General features: G+C 62.3%; 2 protein-coding genes across 13 annotated transcripts in view; one reads left to right on the plus strand and one right to left on the minus strand.

Annotated features, from left to right (window-relative positions):
* Positions 1–6694, plus strand: part of AATK (apoptosis associated tyrosine kinase) — a 39299-nt gene extending 32605 nt beyond the window's left edge. For 6 of the 7 annotated variants that reach the window (XM_007185841.2, XM_057536749.1, XM_057536746.1 and 3 more), the window contains 5 exons: positions 1278–1427; positions 1867–4528; positions 4623–4770; positions 4931–5116; positions 6206–6694. In XM_007185841.2, the coding sequence (XP_007185903.2) occupies positions 1278–1427; positions 1867–4528; positions 4623–4770; positions 4931–5116; positions 6206–6246 (3187 nt within the window). In that variant the 3' untranslated portion in view covers positions 6247–6694. Of the gene's footprint in view, positions 1–1277; positions 1428–1866; positions 4529–4622; positions 4771–4930; positions 5117–5849; positions 5901–6205 lie in introns of those variants that run through there. The other variant, XM_057536744.1, reaches the window with a different exon arrangement.
* A 1714-nt stretch (positions 6695–8408) lies between these two features.
* The window catches only part of BAIAP2 (BAR/IMD domain containing adaptor protein 2), a 70557-nt gene continuing 58495 nt past the window's right edge, over positions 8409–20470 (minus strand). For 2 of the 6 annotated variants that reach the window (XM_057535938.1, XM_057535934.1), the window contains exons 11-14: positions 19641–19709; positions 19064–19226; positions 17166–17200; positions 8409–8882 (exon numbers count right to left, since the gene is read on the minus strand). In XM_057535938.1, the coding sequence (XP_057391921.1) occupies positions 8813–8882; positions 17166–17200; positions 19064–19226; positions 19641–19709 (337 nt within the window). In that variant the 3' untranslated portion in view covers positions 8409–8812. Of the gene's footprint in view, positions 8883–14381; positions 14430–14875; positions 16406–17165; positions 17201–19063; positions 19227–19640; positions 19710–20470 lie in introns of those variants that run through there. The other 4 variants (XM_057535939.1, XM_057535935.1, XM_057535936.1 and 1 more) reach the window with 3 other exon arrangements.

The following is a 20470-nucleotide window of genomic DNA, read 5'->3' on the forward strand; positions in this document are numbered from 1 at the left end:
GGGCTGAGTCCCACCCGCCTGCCGGCTCCCTGGTGTTGGAGGGGATGCAGGCTGGCCGCGCCAAGCAAGGCCACATGTGTGAGGACGTGTTTGTTTGTGTAGCCCTGTCGCTCTGTAGGAGGTGGCCAAATACGCCCCCAGGTGAGGTCGTGGGGGTTCTGGAGCCACCTGTCGCTGCCCAGTGCCACGGCCCACAGCAGTTGGGCTGGCAGAGTGGCAGGGCCCACAGGGCCTGTGGAGGAAGCCCTGCCCCTCCCAGGGCCCACTGGGCCAATGCCCGAAGACATCAGGGTCAGAGCACTCGGGCAAGTTGATGAGACGTGGGGCCTCATGGTAGCACCTGTTCCCATTGAGAGGGGACAGTGGGGCTGGGGGTCTCCTGTGACTGCAGCCTGGAGGCTTGGGGCTGGGCACAGAGTGGGTGCTTGGACCCAGGACTACAGCCTCTAGAGGCTTGGCTGTGGTGGTCCCCTGTCCCTGGCCTTGACCAGCCTCTGCTTCCCCCTCGTGCTTCCTCCCAGCTTCCCAGGCCTGTCTGGCCTCCCTCTGCTCCTGATAAACCCTCAGGGCCTGGATCCAGGGCCCAGTCCCCCTTCCTGAGCTCTCCAGGGGTCTCCCCTGAGCCATTAACTGTACCCCCATCACAGACACTCCATTCCCCCGCTCGCCTCTCCCTCTGGCTGACCCTCCCCTGCCTGCCCACCTGCCCACACTGACTGGGGTCCCCTAGACGGCTTTGGCCAGGGCCGCTGTGACGTCTCTGTCACCAAATCTGCTGTCCCTCATGCCCCCAGTTTTGTGGGACAGCCTGGGGTCCCCGGGAGCTGGGTGAAGCTATTGCCCACTGGAAAGATCCCAGCTGCCTTCTCCCAGCCCCGCATGCACTGGCTGCCTGGCCCACCTATGCTGGCTGGGGTGTCCCTAGACTCACCCCTCCCTCCCTCTGGCCTCCGCAGGTGCCTGGCAGGACCGGGAGCTTCTCCAGGGCAGCTCCTGCACCTGGCAGTGTCTGGGCTTCAGCCCGGCAAGGGAATGAACGAATGAACAAATTGACTGGGTTTGTGGGAGGCCAGTCTGGCGTTTATTTGTCCAAGCACCCTGGGCGTGGGCTTGGACCCGGCCAGGTGGCACATACTGCCCATTTACTGAAGGAAGGCGCCGTCTTCTGGCTGCTGGTGTGATGACGGGAGCTGCCCTTGGCACCCAAGTCTTCGAGACCCTTTGTAGCCGTGCGTTGACCAGCCATGCCCGCCCTCTGATGGCTGTCACCCCCACAGGTCCCTGGGCGTGACCATCTGGGAGCTCTTTGAGCTGGGAGCGCAGCCCTATCCCCACCACTCCGACCGGCAGGTGCTGGCCTATGCTGTCCGGGAGCAGCAGCTCAAGCTGCCCAAGCCCCAGCTGCAGCTGACCCTCTCTGACCGCTGGTGAGGACCCTGTGATGCCAGGCAGGGCTGGGGGTGTCCCCAGCAGGAAGGACAACACAAAGGGGGGGTGCTCTGAGTCCCCAGAGCATAAGTGGCTCCTCCTGACAGCCTAGGTCTCCAGCTCCCCCTGGCTCCCCCCGGCCAGCAGTGACCTCTGGGCCCCACCCTGTGCCTACAGTGGAATGGCCTCTTTATCCAAAACACAAATTTGCCTGCAGCCCTGGCAGGGATGAGCTAAGGGAACAGTGCCCCGGTCCACTGCTGTCTCCCACACCACCGCGCCCACTTTAGGAGATGCCCGTAACTGCTCTCGGGGTTCTGAGTGTGAGAACCCTCGTGCTGAGGGCGGACTGGCCCACTCCCTGGGGCTGGGATCCTGGCCAGGCACTACCACCCGTGGCGGGGCAGGGACTGAGCCCCAGGGCATCCCTTCCTGCAGGTATGAGGTGATGCAGTTCTGCTGGCTGCAGCCTGAGCAGCGGCCGACGGCCGAGGAGGTGCACCTGCTGCTGTCCTACCTGTGTGCCAAGGGTGCCACTGAGGCGGAGGAGGAGTTTGAGCGGCGCTGGCGCTCACTGCGGCCTGGCGGGGGCAGCGCGGGCCCCGGGCTGGGGGCGGCAGGCCTGGCACTGGGGGGCACGGGCGAGCTTGCGGCCGCCTCATCCTTCCCACTGCTGGAGCAGTTTGCTGGCGACAGCTTCCACACGGATGGTGACGACGTGCTGACGGTGACTGAGACGAGCCGTGGCCTCAACTTCGAGTACAAGTGGGAAGCCTGCCGCGGCTCCGAGGCCTTCCCGCCGCCTGAGGGCGCACTGAGTCCGGGCCGAGACGCGCGTCTGCAGGAGCTCTGCATCCCTGACGGCGCTCCCCCAGGCGTGGTGCCGGTGCTCAGCGCTCACAGCCCCTCGGTGGGCAGCGAGTACTTCATCCGCCTGGAAGACCCCGCGCCTGCCGCAGGCCACGACCCCGACTGTGCCGGCTGTGCCCCCAGCACCCTCGCCGCCACCCTGCGCCCCGACGGCAGTGACCACGACGATGACTCTGACGGCAGCGAGGCCGCCTCGCTGGTCATGGAGCCACTGCTGGGCCACGCGCCGCCCGCTGATGGCCCCTGGGGCCACTTCGACTACTACCCATGCAGGAGCCATGCCCGTGACCTGCCTTGCACCTCACGCTCACCCTCACCCTCACCGGAGACCCCAATGCTGGCGGAGCCCAGAGCAGAGGATATTGACTGGGGCGTGGGGGCATTCTGCCCACCCTTCTTTGAGGACCCGCTGGGCACATCCCCCTCCGGGAGCTCTGGGACCCGACCGTCCCCAGGTGGGGAAGAGCTGGGGGAGGCTGAGATGCCCAGGGCTGCCCAGCACAGACACTGGAGCTCCAATGTATCTGCCAACAACAACAGCGGCAGCCGAGTGCCAGAATTCTGGGTCCCGGGCCTCTCAGGCTACACGGACTGCTGCCCTGGTGTGAAGCAGGCCCTACAGACCGTCCCTGAGCTGGGCCATCCTCTGATCCCAGAGGACCGTAGAGAGCCTCTCCTTGGGCCAAAGGGGGCCTCCTCTGGTAAGAAGCTGGGCCGTTGCCTTGGCCTCCCCCATCTGTATCCTGCTGAGGGCCTGACACCTGCCCCATGCCTGGTCACATTCCCATGGATAGAGGCAGCCAGAAGTGGGGGTGACAGCCCCCAGGCAGAGCCCAGGCTTGCAGAGGAGGCCGAGGGCTCTGGTGGACTCCAGCTGCCCCTTCCCTCCATCCCATCCCCATCCCAAGAGGGAGCCCTGCTTCCTGCCGAGGAGGCCAGCACCCCACCCACCCTGCCTGCCTCACCCATGCCCACTGGCAGCCCACAACCTGCCACCGAGCCAGTCCAGGCCCTGGACAGCGACAGTGGCAGCAGCTTCCCTGAGCTGGAGGCACCAGGCAGTGAAGACGAGGACACGACTGAGGCCACTTCTGGTGTCTTCACTGACTTGTCCAGCGATGGCCCACAGGCTGAGAAACCAGATGTGACACCAGCCTTCCGCTCCCTACAGAAGCAGGTGGGGACCCCCGACTCCCTGGACTCCCTGGACATCCCATCCTCAGCCAGTGATGGCGGCTCTGAGGTCTTCAGCCCATTAGCTGTTGGCACCCCTGGCGGGCAGCCCCGAGCCCTGGACAGCGGCTATGACACGGAGAACTACGAGTCCCCTGAGTTTGTACTCAAGGAGGCGCATGAGCCCTGTGAGCCTGAGGCCTTTGAGGAGCTGGCCTCAGAGGGTGAGAGCCCCGGGCCAGAGACTCGTCTCTCCGCCTCCCTGGGTGGCCTCAGCGAGAAGAATCCCTATCGCGACTCTGCCTACTTCTCAGACCTGGACACGGAGCCAGAGCCCCCCTTGGGCCCCAAGGAGACGCAAGGAGGTGTCCCAGTCCCCGGGCCAGAGCCCGATCTGGAGAGCCCGAAGAGCCCCAGGCTGCCGTCTGCACAGCCCTCCCCTGAGTTGGGGATGCCTGGGGAGGCACAGGGCTCTGGCCCCAGGGAGGTGCCGCCACTGCCACTGCCTGAGGACTCTTCCCCAGAGCCAAGCGCCTGCCCCAGGGGCCTCAGGCTGGAGCCTCCCTGGCCCCAAGACCCAGCCCAGGTGCCACCCATGCCCAGCCCCGGGCGCTCTAAGATTTTCCTGCTGACTCCGGTCCGGCCCAGCTCAGGAAGCCACCGCCCCGAGCTCCAGGAGACCCTGGCACTGCTGTCAGGGTCGGGCCTGCAGGAACGGACAGGGGACCCAGGTGCCCCCAGAACCCCACTCTGCCTGGCCCTGCCGGCAGTCCCCGCGGCTCCAGAGGCGCGGCCGGAGGAGGAAGAGGAGGACAGCGAAGACAGCGACGAGTCGGACGAGGAGCTCCGCTGCTACAGCGTCCAGGAGCCGAGCGAGGAGAGCGAGGAGGAGGCGCCGCCTGTGCCAGTGGTGGTGGCGGAGAGCCAGAGTGCGCGCAACCTGCGCAGCCTGCTTAAGATGCCCAACCTGCTGTCTGAGGCCTTCTGCGAGGACCTGGAGCGCAAGAAGAAAGCCGTCTCCTTCTTCGACGACGTCACCGTCTACCTCTTCGACCAGGTGGGCGGCTGCCCTGGGTGGGCTCTGCGTGGGTAGTGGGGGTCTGCGGCGGGACGGGAAGCCATGGGAGACTCGTGCTGTTCTGATCCTCCAGGAAAGCCCCACCCGGGAGCTCGGGGAGCCCTTCCCCGGCGCCAAGGAGTCGTCCCCCACGTTCCCGGCGGGCAGCCCGGGCTCCCCCAGCACCCCCGGCAGGCATCGGCGGGCTGACTGCTCCCCCGATGTCCCCGCTGCCGAAGAGGGTGAGCTGGAGGCGGGGTGACGCGGCGGCGAGGGTGGGGCAACGGGGGGCGGGGCGGGGGGGCCCTCATGGAGGCGGGGCAACATGGCGGGGGCCTGTGACTTCGCTGGTGGGCGGGGTCTCCCCCATCCGATCCACAAATGACGGCGGGCCCCTCGCAGGCGGAGGGTTCGAGTGGGACGATGGCCTCCCGCTGACGCCGGCCCAGGAGCCAGCCCTGCGCGTCCCTGCTGCGCCCCCCAAGCCCGCCAAGCCCAGTCCCTTCTCTCGCTTCACTGTCTCACCAGCGCCTGCGTCCCGCTTCTCCATCACGCACGTCTCCGACTCGGACTCCGGGTCCGTGGGAGGTGAGGCTGCGGTGGGGCTGGCGGGAGGGGATACCGAGTCAGGACAGTGGTGAGGGCGGCCGGGAAGGGTACCTGCTGGGTGCGAGGCCCTGCGCTCGTTACTTCTCGTTTTCTGGACAAGCTCAGTTTTCAGACGGGGAAACTGAGGCTCGGAGAGGTCAGGTCACTCCAGGCCTGTTTGTTGTGGCCACCTTGGCACGTTTCCTCACCGCCCTGAGGAGATGCAGTGCCCCAGACAAAGCTGGCTCAGCACCCTCAGGATGTAAGCTGGATGCCCACTCCCCGTGCCCCGCCCCCCACTCTTTTCTCCCTCTTTCGAAGGCACCAGGCTGGACACTGAGTGCCCCCCACCCTGCTCTCTGACCTGCAGCAGCCTCTCCTGCCAGAACCTTCCCAGCCCTTGCTGGTCTGCCTCATCCACCACCCCCCATCTCAGATCTAATGGCTTGTCCAGAGACGGTGGTGGTGGTTCAGGTGCCTAGGGGGGGCCCTACTCAGGGGCCTGAGCTCACCCCTCCCTCCAAGCTCCACTCCTGTCAGCCTCAGACCAGGTGGGCTCATACCTGTCCAGTTGCCACCACCCAATTCTGGTAGGCTTCCCTGAAAGCTCCCTTCCCACTAAGATGCCCCTAGTTATCTTGTCCCCCAGGCAGACACAGCCCCTCCCTTGCTGCCCTTGGCCTGAGGCTGCAGCCTCTAGGGAAGGACCTGCTGGCCTGTTTGTGTCACACAGTGTGCCCTTAATGGATGGCTGAACAAGCAAGGAGGTCACCAGGAGGCGAGTATGTGACCCTGGCCAGCCCAGTCCTGTTCGGGTCTCAGTTTCCCCACCTGTAAAAAGAGGACTCAGAGGGCTGATGCTGAGCTTTGTTGGGCCCGGTCCCTGGTGATGGGGTGGGAAGGATAGTCGTCTGGCTCCTACCTAGATAGGCGGGCAGGCCTGCTGCAGCCCCAGCTGCTCAGTGGCCCCTAAGCCAGGGATTGAGGCCAGGTGAAAGTCCTGGGGGAGGGGACTCTGGCTGTCCTTGGAGGGGAGGGTGCTCTCAGGAGTCCCTGTGTCCCCAGTGTCTCCCTAAACATGTTTGCCAGGTCCTACAGCAGGTGCTGGGGGCAGCTGTAAAGAGGCCTGAGCCCCAGGCAGCCCCTGCTTGGAGCCCCTGCCGGTTCTCTTCCCGGCAGCAGCGAGGATGGTGACCGAGAGTGGTGGGGACTTTCATCCTGGCAGTGGTCAGCAGCAGCTTCCAAGTGCTTCGGTGCCCCATGCAGCACCCTGGAGGAGCAGGGCAGGACGAGAGGCCCCTCTCTGGCGCTGGACATTAGAGCATCTGTGCACACCAGCCCCGTGCTGCCCTGGGGGCAGGATTTGTCCTGGACACTTGGGTTTGCTGCTAGGCCCTAGGGATGCCCTACAGCCGCCCCTCACCCTGAAGCTGCCCCCTCCCCCCGGCCCCCGCTGTCAAGACTGCTTGGCCTCTGAGGCCAGGGGCCCTCGCATGCCCTGCCCACAGGTTCCTGTGGTGTGTTGCAGGCTGCTGTGTCCTCACCCCAGGTGAGAGGGCAGGTACAGGCCTGCTAGGACGGCCTCTCCCTGCCCCCTTTGCCCCTTCTGCCGGTTCAGGGTTTGCTCAGTGCAAGAAGAGGACACCGGGCTCGTGTGTCCCCGCTCCCAAGTCTGTGGCTGTTTCCCCTTCACTGAATCAGTTAGACCGTAAGCTCTCCCTCCCCACAGGGTCTGGGCTGGCTCCTGCCTGGGTCCCACTGGAGCCCTGCAAGGGGACTGAGGTGGGCAGCCCGAAAGATGGGGGGCTTTCAGGTCGCAGTCCTGCTGCTTCAGCCCCTGTCTAGAGGTGCCTGTGGCTCCCCTCTGCACGGTAGTGCCCAGCCCAGCTGCCAAAGGAAAGTGGGGGCTTCCCCCAACGGTCAGTGTCAGGGGGTTCCTACCGCAGGGATGGAGACAGTGGGAAGGGGTGGAGCTGGGAGGGAGGGTGGGGCAGGGCAGCACAGGGGGTATTTTTGTAACGCTGTTGTCAGAACAGATCGAAGTGGGATGCTTTTAAGTTATTGTTGCCAAAGAGACGTAAAATTTATTGTTGCTTTTGGGGTGTGGGTGGGGACTTGTTTTGAGTTTGTTTTTTGTTTGTTTATTTGAGGCTTATGATGCTGGTACAATGATCGTCTTGTTCCTTTCTTGTCTGTTTTTTAAGAGAAATCAAAGCTAAGGAAAAAAGCCTTCATGCTAAGCGTGTTTTCTTTTGGAGTCTGCAGATAAAGCCTTGGGCAGGAGGGGGCATGGGCCGTGCTGGGGTGGGGTCCCTTCTGACCACTGGGGGATGCAGGAGGGAGACCGCCCCTTCCTCCAACTGTCCTTGGCACACCTTGGTGGAGGGAGACAGTGACCTTGGGCCCCTAGGGTGCCCAGGTTGGGGTGTCTTCCCAGAACAGGGCCGGCGGACTGACACCTGCAGCCCTCACTTCTTCCTGCCTGGAAGCTGGCCCTGCCTAGGTAAGGGTGAGAGGGGACCTCTCCGGGAAGCTCTTCCTCCTGCCTCTCCAGGGGTCGCCCCTGTCCCTCAGCACGGGGAGGCCGGGTGAGGGGGCGGTGAGCTGGGAGCAAGGTGGGTTGTGAGAAGGTGGGGCTTCTGTGCCCCTCCACCGCAAACATCTGCCCTGTGACCCTGCCTCGCCCCACCCGGCCTGCCTCCAGCTTCTGCAAGGTGAGAGCCTCTGGGGTCCCGCCCCCCTGTGCTTCGTGTTCTGGGCTGTGCGCAGAGCCCCTCCTGGGAGGGTCTGGGAGGAGCAAGCGAACGCTGCCCGGAATGTCTCCTGAGGTAAGGACTGCTGTCACCAACGTGGTTAGTTAGCACGGCTGTATTTCAGCCTCAAATGTCAAACAGCATGGATCCGATAAAGTTTCTAAACTCTTATATTTCAGCTGAAATACGGAAACAGCCAGAGCATTGAGGGGGCCCGCCCGGGAGTCCTGGGGCAGGACCCCCTCGATGGCACGCAGCCTGGGGGGCCAGGCCACAGCACCGACCACCCTGGGGACAGGGAGGAGAGCTGGGGGCCCTGCAGCCAGTTCTGGATGGGAGTTAGTTAGGGTGTGGGCAGCGAGAAACTGGGACAGAGAGGCCCACAAAACTGCCAGTGGGAGGGGGGAGACCCAGCAAAGCCCCCATCAAGGGTCTGCCAGGAAGTTAAGTGCTCATAATAAATCCAAGGAAGGGGGGCAGGCCCTCGCCCTCCCCCTCCCCTCACCCCTTCCCCTCCCCTCTCCCCCCCTCCCCCCCCTTGCTCTTGCATGCTGCCGCAGGCACGTACAGGTGGGCGGCCTCATTACTGACCAGACAGGGGCGCCCCTTACAGCTACAAGCTGATGCGATGGTCCTCCCTGCACCCTGGGGACTCCCCGGCCCACACAACAGACGGGCCTGATCCAAAAGGTTGGCCGCACAGCCCAGGCAGCAGGTCCCCGCTCCAGGGGCCAGCCCCCCTCACTCTCCTTGACCACAGCCATGCCACCTCCTGACCCTGTAGGAACAGCCGGGGTCCAGCCCAGGCCAGATTGAGGTGGGGGCAGAAGGGCTTGGAAGGAGAGAATTCTCTAAACGGGGAGCAAGCAGATTGTAACAAAACAGGTTACAGGTCAGGGTGTGGGAGGAGGGGCCCCACGGGCAGTGGGTGCAGATGTGGCCGTCAGCTGAGGAGTGGGGCAGACCTGTCATTGGTCACCGTCGGCTTCAGCTGGACGCTGGCGAAGGGATTCCTGAGAAGAGAAGAGTGGTTTTAGTGGTTTTCGGGAGGGGTGCTGAGTGCCGCCCTGCGGCTACGGACGGCACCCACCTGGACCCCGACGGCGCAGCTCTGAGCTCAGGGCCGGTGGGTGGCAGAGGCCGCTGGGGAGAGCCAGGAAGGGGCGCTGTCCGCAAGGCCAGCTGAGCCCCAACGTGCCTCCCTCTGCTCACCCCCCCAGGTGCCCCACCTCGAACTGTCAACCCTCCCAAAGGCAGGGTGGGTGGGCATGGGGGGGGACCCTCCACATCAGCCCCGGTCCTTTCTCCGCAACCTGAGGCAGCCCCACATGAGCCGCACCTGAGCTGGGTGTGCCGCCCCCCAAGGCCAAGCACCCCTCTGCCACCTGCCCGAGAGCAGCAGCTGAGCCCGTCTGCAAGGACACAGCTGTTGACACACAGAGCCACAGCTCAGCAGAGCACACAAGCCCAGCCCATGCATCCTGGGGGCCCAGAGAGTGGCCCGCCCCATGCCGACACGACAGACACGAGGCGCAGGCAACCCAGCGGCAACGGGGCTGGCAGGGGTGGACGCCCGCAGCCCCTGCGGAGGGGCTGACTGCCTCCTCAGAGAGGAGCCGTGCCCGCCCCTGCGTGCCGGGGCCGCGACTGATGGACAGACGGACGCACCAGACAAGGGGCTGAGATGGAACGAGATGAGTGCAGGGTGGGGCCGGCACCTGGCCTCATGCTCACGGAGGCCTCTCCTCCTCGGGTTCGGTGGGCTCCGAGGAACTGCCCAGGCGGGGACGGCACAGGAGAGCAGGCCGGGGGACATCAGGCAGTCCCAAGGGTGACAGCACGGATGGCACGTGGGACACGGAGGGCTCGGCATGAACAGGAGCTGTTACCTGGGGCGGGAGTGGCCTCTGACGTGGCTGGGCGTCCACAGGAGCTGGCTGGGCGCTCTGTCCAGGTGCCCAGGGAGATAGAACGTGGGGTGGGCAACCCTGTGTTGGCCTGAGGACCTGGCATTTTCTAAAACACTGAGGCACTTTGGACTCACTCAGTTGTTCAAAGGATGAACTAGTGAGAGGAGACTGATGATGGAGCAATGTGTGGCTTCTGCGTCTCCAAGATGCTGCCTGACAGTTGGGAGCCGTTCCACCCCTGCCTCGGAACATCTGCACCTGATGAAAGGCCCTTCCAGCCGGCGGGGCCTCAGTCTCTCTCATTCAGGTCCTCTCTGGCCTCCCAGGCTTGGGTCTGAGCAGATGTGCTTCAGCCCCACTGGCCCCGGGCAGGGGCGGCCTGGAGGTTCTGAAACCGAGGTTCTGCTGTGACCAGCGTCATCTGCCCCGGGACGGAGGATGCAGGGCAGCCATGGGGGCGGCCGCCTGGACTGGACTCTGGTCCTAGAGGAGGGTTCCATGCCCTTGGCGGTCCGCAGCCAGGGTCATGGCGGGGGGTCTTGTGGGGCTAGAAACGGGGCAGGTTTGTCCATCCAGAGTCGGGGACCCAGCAGGGGAAGGGACCCAGAGAAGGGAGGATGGCGCCTGTGCTGACCAGAGCCAGGGGCAAAAGGGAGTTCCAGCCGGGTGTGTCCCGACGCACCTACATTCTCATCAGAAAGGGTCAGTGACCAGCCACAGTGTAAATCAACGAAGTTACAACACACCCTCAAACCATATACAAAAATAAACTCAAAATGGCTTATAGACTTAAATATAAGACATGACACCATAAAACTCCTAGAAGAAAACATAGGCAAAACATTCTCTGACATAAATCGTACCAATGTTTTCTTAGGTCAGTCTCCCAAGGCAATAAAAACAAAAGCAAAAATAAACAAATGGGACCTAATCAAACTTACAAGCTTTTGCACAGCAAAGGAAACCGTAAACAAACAAAAAGACAACCTACAGATTGGGAGAAAATATTTGCAAATGATGCGACTGACAAGAGCTTAATTTCCAAAATATACAAACAGCTCATACATCTCAACAACAAAAAACCAAACAACCCAATCGAAAAATGAGCAGAAGACCTAACTAGACATTTGTCCAAAGAAGACATACAGATGGCCAACAGGCACATGAAAAGATGTTCCAACATTGCTACTTATTAGAGAAATGCAAATCAAAAGTACAATGAGGTACCACCTCACACTGGTCAGAATGGTTATCATTAAGAAGTCTACAAATTACAAATGCTGGAGAGGGTGTGGAGAAAAGGGAACCTCCCTACACTGTTGGTGGGAGATTGGTGCAGGCACTATGGAAAACAGTATGGAGGTTCCCCCCAAAACTACAGTTGCCATATGATCCAGATGAAACTATAATTCAAAAAGATACATGCACCCCTATGTTCACAACAGCGCTAGTCACAATAGCCAAGACATGGAAACAGCCTAAATGTCCATCGACAGATAAATGAATAAAGAAGATGTGGTATATACACAATGGAATATTACTCAGCCATAAAAAAGAATGAAATAATGCCATTTGCAGCAACATGAATAGACCTAGAGAGTCTCATACTAAGTGAAGAACAACAAATAGCATATGATATCACTTATATGTAAAATCTAAAAAAAATATACAAATGAACTTATCTACAAAACAGACTCACAGACGTAGAGAACAGACTTGTGGTTGCCAAGGAGGAAGAGGGGTGGGGGAGGGGTGGATTGGGAGTTTGGGATTCGCAGATGAAAACTATTATATATAGGATGGATAAACAACAAGGTCCTACCGTATAGCACAAGGAATTATATTCAGTATCCTGTGATAAACCGTAACGGAAAAGAATATAAAAAAGAATGTATATATGGGTATAACTGAATCACTTTGCTATATGGCAGAAATTAACACAACATTATAAATCAACTATACTTCAATTAAAAAGAAAGGGTCAGTGGCAAACCCACACTGCCACCTGAACCAGGAAGACCTCCCTGAAGAGGGTGTCTGGCCTCTGACCCACACTGTCCTCTTCTCCTCCCCCAAAGCAGTGTGACCATGGAAGAAGCATGTGCTGTCCACACTGCAGGTTCTGAGGAAGCAGGTGGCAGCTGTAATCACTCCAGACCTCTGGAGCAACTCCCTCCTGCAGCCCCGGCCAGAGACCACTGGGTGGGATACTCCCACCCTTCAGCATCAGAGGAAGCATGAGGCCCCCTTGGGTGCCCACCACTTTCTGGAATGTTCTGTGAAAGAATAGGCTTAAGAGCTACCCCCGGGGAGGGCACCTGAGTGACCCCAGGTGAGGGACTGGGGGTCAACAGTGGGATGACAAAACATGACAAGATTTGGACCTGAGGCACTGCCGATCCTGCTGTCCTGCAGACGTCCGTCACTGCCCAGGGGTGGACGCCGGGGCCAATCAACAGCGGACCACCCAGACACAGAACAAGCTCTTCTTGACCCAGATGGGAGACGCTGGAGTATGCGAGGGTCAGTGCTGTCAGGACGCCAGGGCCCCTCCCCAGGCAGGGCCACCAGGCACTCAGACGGAGGACTGGGGGCTGGGCTCTGTCCCCCTCCTAAGCAGGGACACACGGACAGCCGGTAGCTTTTATACGGAATGGATTTGCACCCTCCGGGGGGCAGGCCTGAAGTCCCGGGCACGGTGAAGGCAGGCACGAGCCAGGCCCCCCTGCCAGGAATGGCTGTGCCCACCACCCAGTCCTCTGCAGACCCCCACAGCCTGACGAGGTGGGACCCCTGCAGCCGAGCAGCGTTCGGGTCCAGGCTCACGAAACATTCGTCCCTGCGGATTTGGTAGAATCGCCTTTGGTTATCTTCTGAATCCACTTCTTGAGTAAGAAAGGGGGTGGTTCTGAGAACAGCCCGGTCAGCACGAAGCGTGGCTTGTGTCCTGTGGTGACTCCGGAGCAGAGGAGGAGCGAAGAGCAGTCACAGCATAGATTTCAACTTTCTCCACGTTTTCCTCTTAAAACGTGCCACAACTTCAGAACATCGGGCCTTCTGGACTTGAGTCATTCTCTTCCCCGGCCCTCCTCCCAGGGCTGTGAGCTCTGGCAAAGCTGAGCAATGTCCCTCAACCAACCAGAGGTGGCTTGTGACACCCTTGCCCCTGGTAGAACCATCAGGACAGGCAGACCCTGCGGCCGCCGTGCTGTGTGCTCCCAGGGATGAGTGCACCCCCGCCCGCCGTGCCCCTGGGGCTCTGCCCCACATCCAGGGGTGGGGTTCTAGGCAGAGGCCATACGAGCCTCCCTGAGCCTTCACCCCCTTCCAGTACCTCCAGTGGGTGAGATCAGCTGGGCTCCACCAGCTCAGAGGGACCACAAGGGCAGCAGAGGTGGGGGCGGGAGATGCAGGTGTCTCAAAGCATCTCGGAAGAAGAGGGACAGATGCAGGGGAGGAGAGTGGCCCAGGTCACCCACTGCTGAGCCAGGGTCAAAATCATTTCTCCCATCCCCCAGTTTCAGGAGCACTTGTCTCTAGAGTTTTCCAGAACTCACACTGCAGCTCTTCAAGAGAAAGGCAGGAAAAAAACCCCAAACATATATATAGATAAAAAACCCTGGCAGTCCAGTGGTTAGGGCTCTGTACTTCCACTGCTGGGGGCCCGGGTTCGATCCCTGGTCAGGGAACTAAGATCCCACAAGCCGCGCAGTGCGGCCAAAACAAACAAACAAATACACACAAAAACAGGAAAGGCAGCGAAGGAGGGAGAGGGAGAGTCCAGGACCTGCTGGAGTGGTCCGGCTGCCCACAGGGAGGATGGCATCGCCGTGACACCCAAGGAGGTGAAGGGATGACCATCTTTGTAAAGGGCCCATGTGCCAGCTTCACGCAGCAGACTTCTCAGTGACAGGGCTGGGGTGGGGCAGAGGGGCAGCAGTGCCGCCCAGACCCAGGCACAGGAGCCCAGGGCAGTGGGCTCCCCCTGCACCCCCCCGACCCCAGCTGTTGGCGCTTGCTTTCCAAGGGCACAGGGGAAGGGACCGTGACCAGTTGGGAGTTGGAGGAGGCCACCGGGGCCTGCTCCGGAAAGCCTGGAGTAGCCCCTTGGCGCCATGTCGGGGCAGACAGCAGGTGAGCCTGGGCAGAACAGAGCCACTGCGTCTGCTCATCCCCTGCGGGGCAGACGCATGCTCCTGCTCCCGTGTGCCTGTGGCTCTCACCTGGGCACAGGCCATGGTGCTACCCCCAGACCCGTCCTGGTCTCCCCAGCCCTCGAGGGGCTGCGATACTCACCAACCCAGGAGCCAGCCAGGACGGGCTCAGACCCACGCCCAGGGACCGGTCTGAGGGGCACTCAGCCAAAGGAGCCCAAAGCCAGCCTCGCAGCTGATCACCAGGCTTCACCCCGATTATGGCCAAAGCACCCAGCAGAGGCAACAGGGAACCCAGACAGAGGGCCAGGCCAGACCCGCAAGCTTCCAGAGGGAGGAAATCCGAGAGCCCAAGGAGAGGTCCAGGGAAGCAAAGACCCGGAGCCGAGAGCAGACGCAGGTTCAGCAGACCCTCGGACCCCAGCATAAGAAAACCAGGGCAACTTACTAACTCTAGTCAGGGGCCGCTCAAAATCTGGCCACTTCCACATCGGCACTGCAAGGAAACACAGGGCTCGGTTGGTGCAGGTGGAGCGGGTGGGAGTGAGGTCTGAGGACTCCGAGGGGACATAAGCCGGGTGGAGGATGGGGGGACGCCTGGCAGCTGGCGTATGCTGCCAGGAGCATGTGCCACCAGCCACAGGGCAGAGCTGGCTCTCCAGCCCCCGGGAGGGGTCTGCAGGGAGGAAGCTCCAGGGAGCACGTCGGCTCAAGCAGGGCGTCCCTGGATCAGGCCCACATGGCTCTCACCCAGGGTGCAGGCCTCCCCAGGTGCCCCCAGGGAGAGCACTGTGGCCTGGCACTCTCTGCACCTTGGTTATTCTGTCGGCGAGGAGGCCAGGCTTTGCACACACGCAGGCTTTGCACACACGCAGGCTTTGCACACACACATGTGTGGCCCGGACACACGCAGAGGGGCTGCAAGGAGGCGCCACACCCAACTCGATGCAATAAATAAAACTTTTATTCAAACAACTGCAGTACAGGGCACAATTTCAGATTAAAAAAAAAAAAAAGACGAAACAGGAAAAATATTTTCAGCACTTTACATCTTCATACAAGTTTTGCGGTTTTGTGTCTACATTCATCCATTGAGCATGGAATCCCCTGGATTTGAGATCTTTTAGCAAAATTAGAACACCGACATAGAAGGCTCTTTTTACAAAGGTCCATGTTCTGGCTTTGTTTTTTCCTTAATTATAAAACAGGGTCTGTCTGCGTCTTGAGCTGCTTCTCTCACAAATGCTACCAGCCATGTCCTAGTCCACGGGAGGGGGCGGGAGGGTTTTGCTAAATCACATCAGAAAAAGGAGCGTCCACAGCTTCACGGGGGCTCCCGTGGCGGGAAGGGCGGAGCGGCTGCGCCCTCGCTCACTTCCCAGATTCAAGGCGTGAAGAGGCCATACCAGCAGCCACTAAGTCCAGCATGTCTGTTTCTGAAGTCACCAAGACACACAAAGAGACGAGAGCGTTTAGGGAGGACTGGGCAGGGACTGCCTGCTCCCCGATGGCAGGTGCGGGGGTGTAGCGCCCAGAGCCGCCCTCACTCCTTCACAGGCTGGTTAGAGAAATGATTTCCAGAACACGTGGGGTTGGGGGTGGTCTCTGGAGGTCTTTGGAATGTCCGAGTGCGGCCGGTCCCCCTCCCCGCCAGTGCACTGTGCAGTCACGGTCACGGCGCCCCGAGGCTGGCGCCGTGCTCTGGTCTGTACATCGTCCAACGGCGTCCGGGACAAGGAAGCGGTCAGGAGCCCGGCCTGGCGGGCAGGCACGGCTGGGGGCTGTGGCCTCCCTCACAGGAGCGGCCAGCTTCCTCAGGAGGCCCCCGGCTCGGCCCGAGCCCTTCTCTGGGTGCGGCCTAGAAGGATGCCCCCGGGGCCACAAGCCTCGTGGAGCCCCCAGCACCCTCCCTCTCCTGACACAGGTGCCAGCGTGTGCTGGGGGGGTCAGATGCAGAGATAACAGTACGTACACCGGAGTCCATGCATATCTGTTTTTGTTTTTCAGGAAAAAAAAGTCCTTTTCCTGTTTTTCATCTTTTTGTTTTTTTGTTTTTTTAAGATTTTTCTTTTTCTTCAAACTTTTTAGACCTGGCTCACGGTGAGCCTTCAAAGAGGGACAGCGTGTCATGAATACGGCGGATGGCGAGCAGCGGCGAGGACACCCCGCCCGCGCTGCCCGGCGGCAGGTCCCGACACACGGGTGGGGGCGTGTAAACATAGGGAGCGGAGATGGGGCAGCACCATGGACCCTGGGGGATCACAGAGTCTGGGGTCACCAACCAAAAGGCGGGGGTGAGGGGGCAAATGGGAAAGAGAAACAACCCAGGAAGAAACCAACGAGAGCCGAGGAGGAAACCGATGGAGACCAGACAGACGGGGGGTGGGGGGCAGGGGACGGCGGGAGCTCTTCTGAGCAGCAGATGCCCGGGGTCAGCGTCCTCACACTGTGGACACCAGCGTGCCACTGCCGCTGTGAAACAAAGCACAGGACAGCTGCCGGGCCGCACACCTCCCCCGCAGCTGCCCTCCCAGCCACGCGGCTGGCCACCCGGCCCTGGGGGAGTGGTGACAGGAGACCCCCAGAGCCTGACAAGGGCTGAGCCCAGGTCAGGGGTTCAGGAGGCTGCAGCCCTGAGCCATCTGCACCAGCCTGGGCTGGTTCTGGAGAGACGAGCCCAGGGGTGGGCCCCCCTCCTGGCCAAGGTCTGGACAAGCAGGTCTGGACGCCAGGAAAGAGCAGGGCCACAAAACCACCAGGCGAGGGGGTCATGCTGCGGCTGTGGGCAGCCCGAGGGCCCCACCAGGAAAGAATGGGAGCCCCAGTAGTGGCTGCAGTGGGTCCCTGACTCTGGCCTGGGCACAGGGCCAGGACCGGCTTGCTCCCACCCACCCACCCGCCCGCCCGCCCGCAAGGGGAGCACGAAGGCAGCTCCAGGAGGGGCTGCTTCCCCCAGTCGGCGTTATCTGGGGACCCTGGGCTGCTGCCAGGGGACAGGGCATCCTGCACTGAGGGCCCTGCCCTACAGAGCGGACTGGGGGAAGGCACAGCGCGGTGAGGGACGGAGAACAGGCACCCTGGGCCCCGCTCACTGACTCAGAGTGGAGACACCATGGTCTCCAGCCAGGCCCCAACAGAGCAGGCCTGGGAGGGGAACCACCCAACTCCAGCCTCCGGTGGGACAGCTCCCCAAAACCCACAGCTCCCCAAGACGAGTCTCAAAACCCCTTACCTGCTCACAGCCCGCGCCCCGTAATCATCCAAACCCTGGGGAGGAAAGAAACAGGTCAGGCTGGTGTTCAGGGGGTGAGGCCAGATCTGCAGGGCAGGGTCCCCTCCTAACCCCAGGGTGTGCGGTGCTGCCTGCAGCTGAGGACATGAAGGGCCCCTCCCCCCCTCAGCAGTGACCTCCCAAATTCACAGGGAGGCCTCCTTATCTGGCCAGCAGCCGACAGTGAGCTCACGCTCCCGGGCACACACAAGACAGATCACCTGATGACGCCCTTCCACCCATGTTCCCTATGGCTCTTAGGCCCTGCAGGTCATATGGTAGGAACACCTGGCAGGTGAGGGCTTCCTGGGGAACTCAGAGGCTGAAACCACTGACTGTGGGGCGTTGGGGAGCCGGGTCAGGGAAGCCAGGCTGGCGGAGGCTGGTGTGCGGAGGGCGGCTGCACCGAAGGTCACCCGCACGCCTGCCTCATGCACGCCTGTGCCGGCCCCTGAGCGCCCCACACCCAGTCGCAGCTTCCTGGCCCTGAAGCAGCTGCCGCCCCAAAGCCACTGAGGGCTACTGGGGACACCCTCCTCAGCCCTCTAAGCATCAAAACCAAAACCAGCAACCAGGAAGCAAGAGGAGCAAGCAGTGGTCAGACCCCTCCAGGCCAGGCCAGCTGAGGTCTGGGTAAGGCTGGAGAGGGACTGAACCGTCTCACTGCTCAGCAGCCTGGCCCTGTGACCCCCCCCCACCCCCCACCGAGGCACCACGCCTCTCCCAAGGTGGGATCAGCCTCTCCCTCCCTGCTGCTTGCCCTGGCCATTGGTCCCAACCTCACCTTCTCCGAAAGGTTCCATCCAAGGGTCTGGCCACACCACCTCGGCCTTGCTCCTCTCACCACTTAAATTGTCTCGAATCACGTGTTCACTCTGCCTAAACCGTCAATTCCCTGAAGACAGCTCCCTCCACCCTCAACACCTCACACAGCATGTGCCAGCTGAGCCCTCCTCACAGGAAGGAGGGGTGGGTGAGGACAGGACAGCTGCCGGACAGGGACAGCTGGACAGGGAGAGTCGGCCACCACGTACCCAGAGCCCTTCCCTGCCTCACCCACTTCTGACATCACACTGTCAATACAGGAGCCCCAGCTGCTGGGTCAACGCTCTGGCTGCCCAAATCCTAGAGAGATCTGAGTTCTCTTCTCTTCCTCGCCCCTCTGCCTGGGCCCCCCAACCCCCAAACCGAGCCCTGCCCTAGAGCGCGGCACCGGAACAGAGCTGCTGGCCCCTGCCTACCACACAGCCACAGCAGATGAACGTCCTGGAGGCCTGGGCCCCCGCCACCCCACGAGCTTTCCCGGCAGAGCTGTGCAGCACCGTCCACACTCACACCCCAGCCCCGCCTTGACCTCAAGACCACCAGGCACGCTGGGGGATCCATCAGGGGATCCACCGGGAACCCGAGCCTCAGTCTTCTGCCTCTGGTCGCCTGGTACCAGGTGGCCTGACCACGCGTGCCCGGCCCTGCCTCCTGAGGGCCCCAGAAACACGCTAACTAGAAGGTTCCGGCCACGTCTCAGGCCCTGAGTGGCAGACACTCGTCTGCACTCGGACCCATGATTGCAGGAGCCCCACGGCTCTCAGGGAAGGGGCTCCACCCGAGACGCAGCGTCCAGAGCAGTCTCAAGGCCGGCAGCACCCCAGCCCGAGAGAAGGGCAGGCAGAGGGGCCGCCGTGCCTTCTCTAGAGCCCTGAGACTATAGAGGGCGTCTGGCCGTGTCCCCAGAGGTGGCCACAGCAGGGGTACAGATGCCAGGCCCAAACCCCCGAGCCCACGGCCTTCCAGTGGAGGTGCCAACACAGGGCTGCGGCGAGCCCACCCATCAACGGCCCCTGCCAAGGCCCCCAGCTCACCTGGGAGAAGGCGGGCACGGCCACGCTGTAGGGCCTCTGCTTGAAAGTGCCGGCCGTCTGGGCGGGGAAGGCCCGGGAGGATGTGCTGTAGTCGGGGGGCGGGAGGGCCAGGTCTTCCTTGTCCAGGAGGTTGCCCGTGCTGCTGCTCTTGCCCTGCTGCAGGCTGGGGGGGCGGCGCGCACGGCCGTCAGCTCGGGCCCGGCCCGGCCCCCACGGGCCCCGCAAAGACGGCGGAACGAGAGGCTGCTCTCCGTGGCCTGGGGTGCAGCCACGCCGCCCCAGTGGGCCAGCCCCCGCCTAGGAGCGGGGTGTGAAGCGCGCAGGCGGGAGGGGAGCCGAGCCCTACGGCAGCCGCTCAGCCCCTCGCTGGCTCTGGCAGCGAGTCTCCTGCTCTCCCGAGGGCCAGAGGGACCTGGGGGGCTCACGGGGCCCCCACCCCGCCCCCCACAGCTGGCAGCGACCCCCGGGGCTCTCAGACGCCGCCCTCAGAGCACCTCTGCACCCCTGCACCCTAGGGCCTCAAACGTGCAGCCCCTCCCCAGAGCTACGGGCCACCTGCCCCTGTCGGCATGCTCACCTCATGTGCAACCTGTCACCGCCGTCGCCATCCAGGACCCGGGTATAGGAGAAGGGAAACCAACCCCGCCTGGAAGAGCAGACCCCGTCAGAGCGTGCCGGGGCCTCTGCGTTCCGGCGTGGGGGCCGACTGCCATCCGGCCCAAGTCCCACCCATTCCCCAGCCTGGCTGCACCTGAGGAGGGGACACGTGTGTGTGCTCCAGGGAGACCAGGAGACCCCTGCACCCACGCGGGGTGTGCGTCCAGCTCGGAACTGCCCTGCTCCGGACGGGAGCGAGGCTGGGGGTGAGGGAAGGTGCCAGGACCCAGGCAAGGCTCTTACTTCTTCAACAAACAGGACTGGTTTCCTGCCACGTGGCCCAGCTGGGCAGGGCCTCAGCCCCAAGTGGCCACACAGAACCACGGCACCAACGTGAGAGGCTGCCTGGGGGGAGGCAGGCATGGTGTTGGGGATGCGGGTGCCCTGCCGGTGCCCCTGCTCCTCAGAGCTCCCCCTCAAGGGTGGCAGCTGCCAGGAGGCCAGAGCCAGGCTCAGCGCAGCCTCTCCCTCCCCGGCTAAGGCAGGCTGCTTCTGCCCTGGGGCAGGGGTCTCTCACCCCGCGGACAGACGCATGCAGACAACGGTGGTGGCAGTGGGAGGGGACAGCCCCTGACCTGCACGGCCCCTGGCTGAGCAAGAGCCAGGCATTGGCACAGCCTCTTGGCAAAAGGCGTTCAATTAAGCCGTGAAGGCGCGGCCCATCCGGCTCAAGGCCACTTCTAGAACCCCAGCACGAGGGCTGCTCACATGCACGGAAAGGCTTTGGGGTGGAAGGCTGGCCTCTCTGAC

The sequence above is a fragment of the Balaenoptera acutorostrata genome, chromosome 20 (assembly GCF_949987535.1).
Source record: "Balaenoptera acutorostrata chromosome 20, mBalAcu1.1, whole genome shotgun sequence".
Taxonomy (NCBI): Eukaryota; Metazoa; Chordata; class Mammalia; order Artiodactyla; family Balaenopteridae; genus Balaenoptera; species Balaenoptera acutorostrata.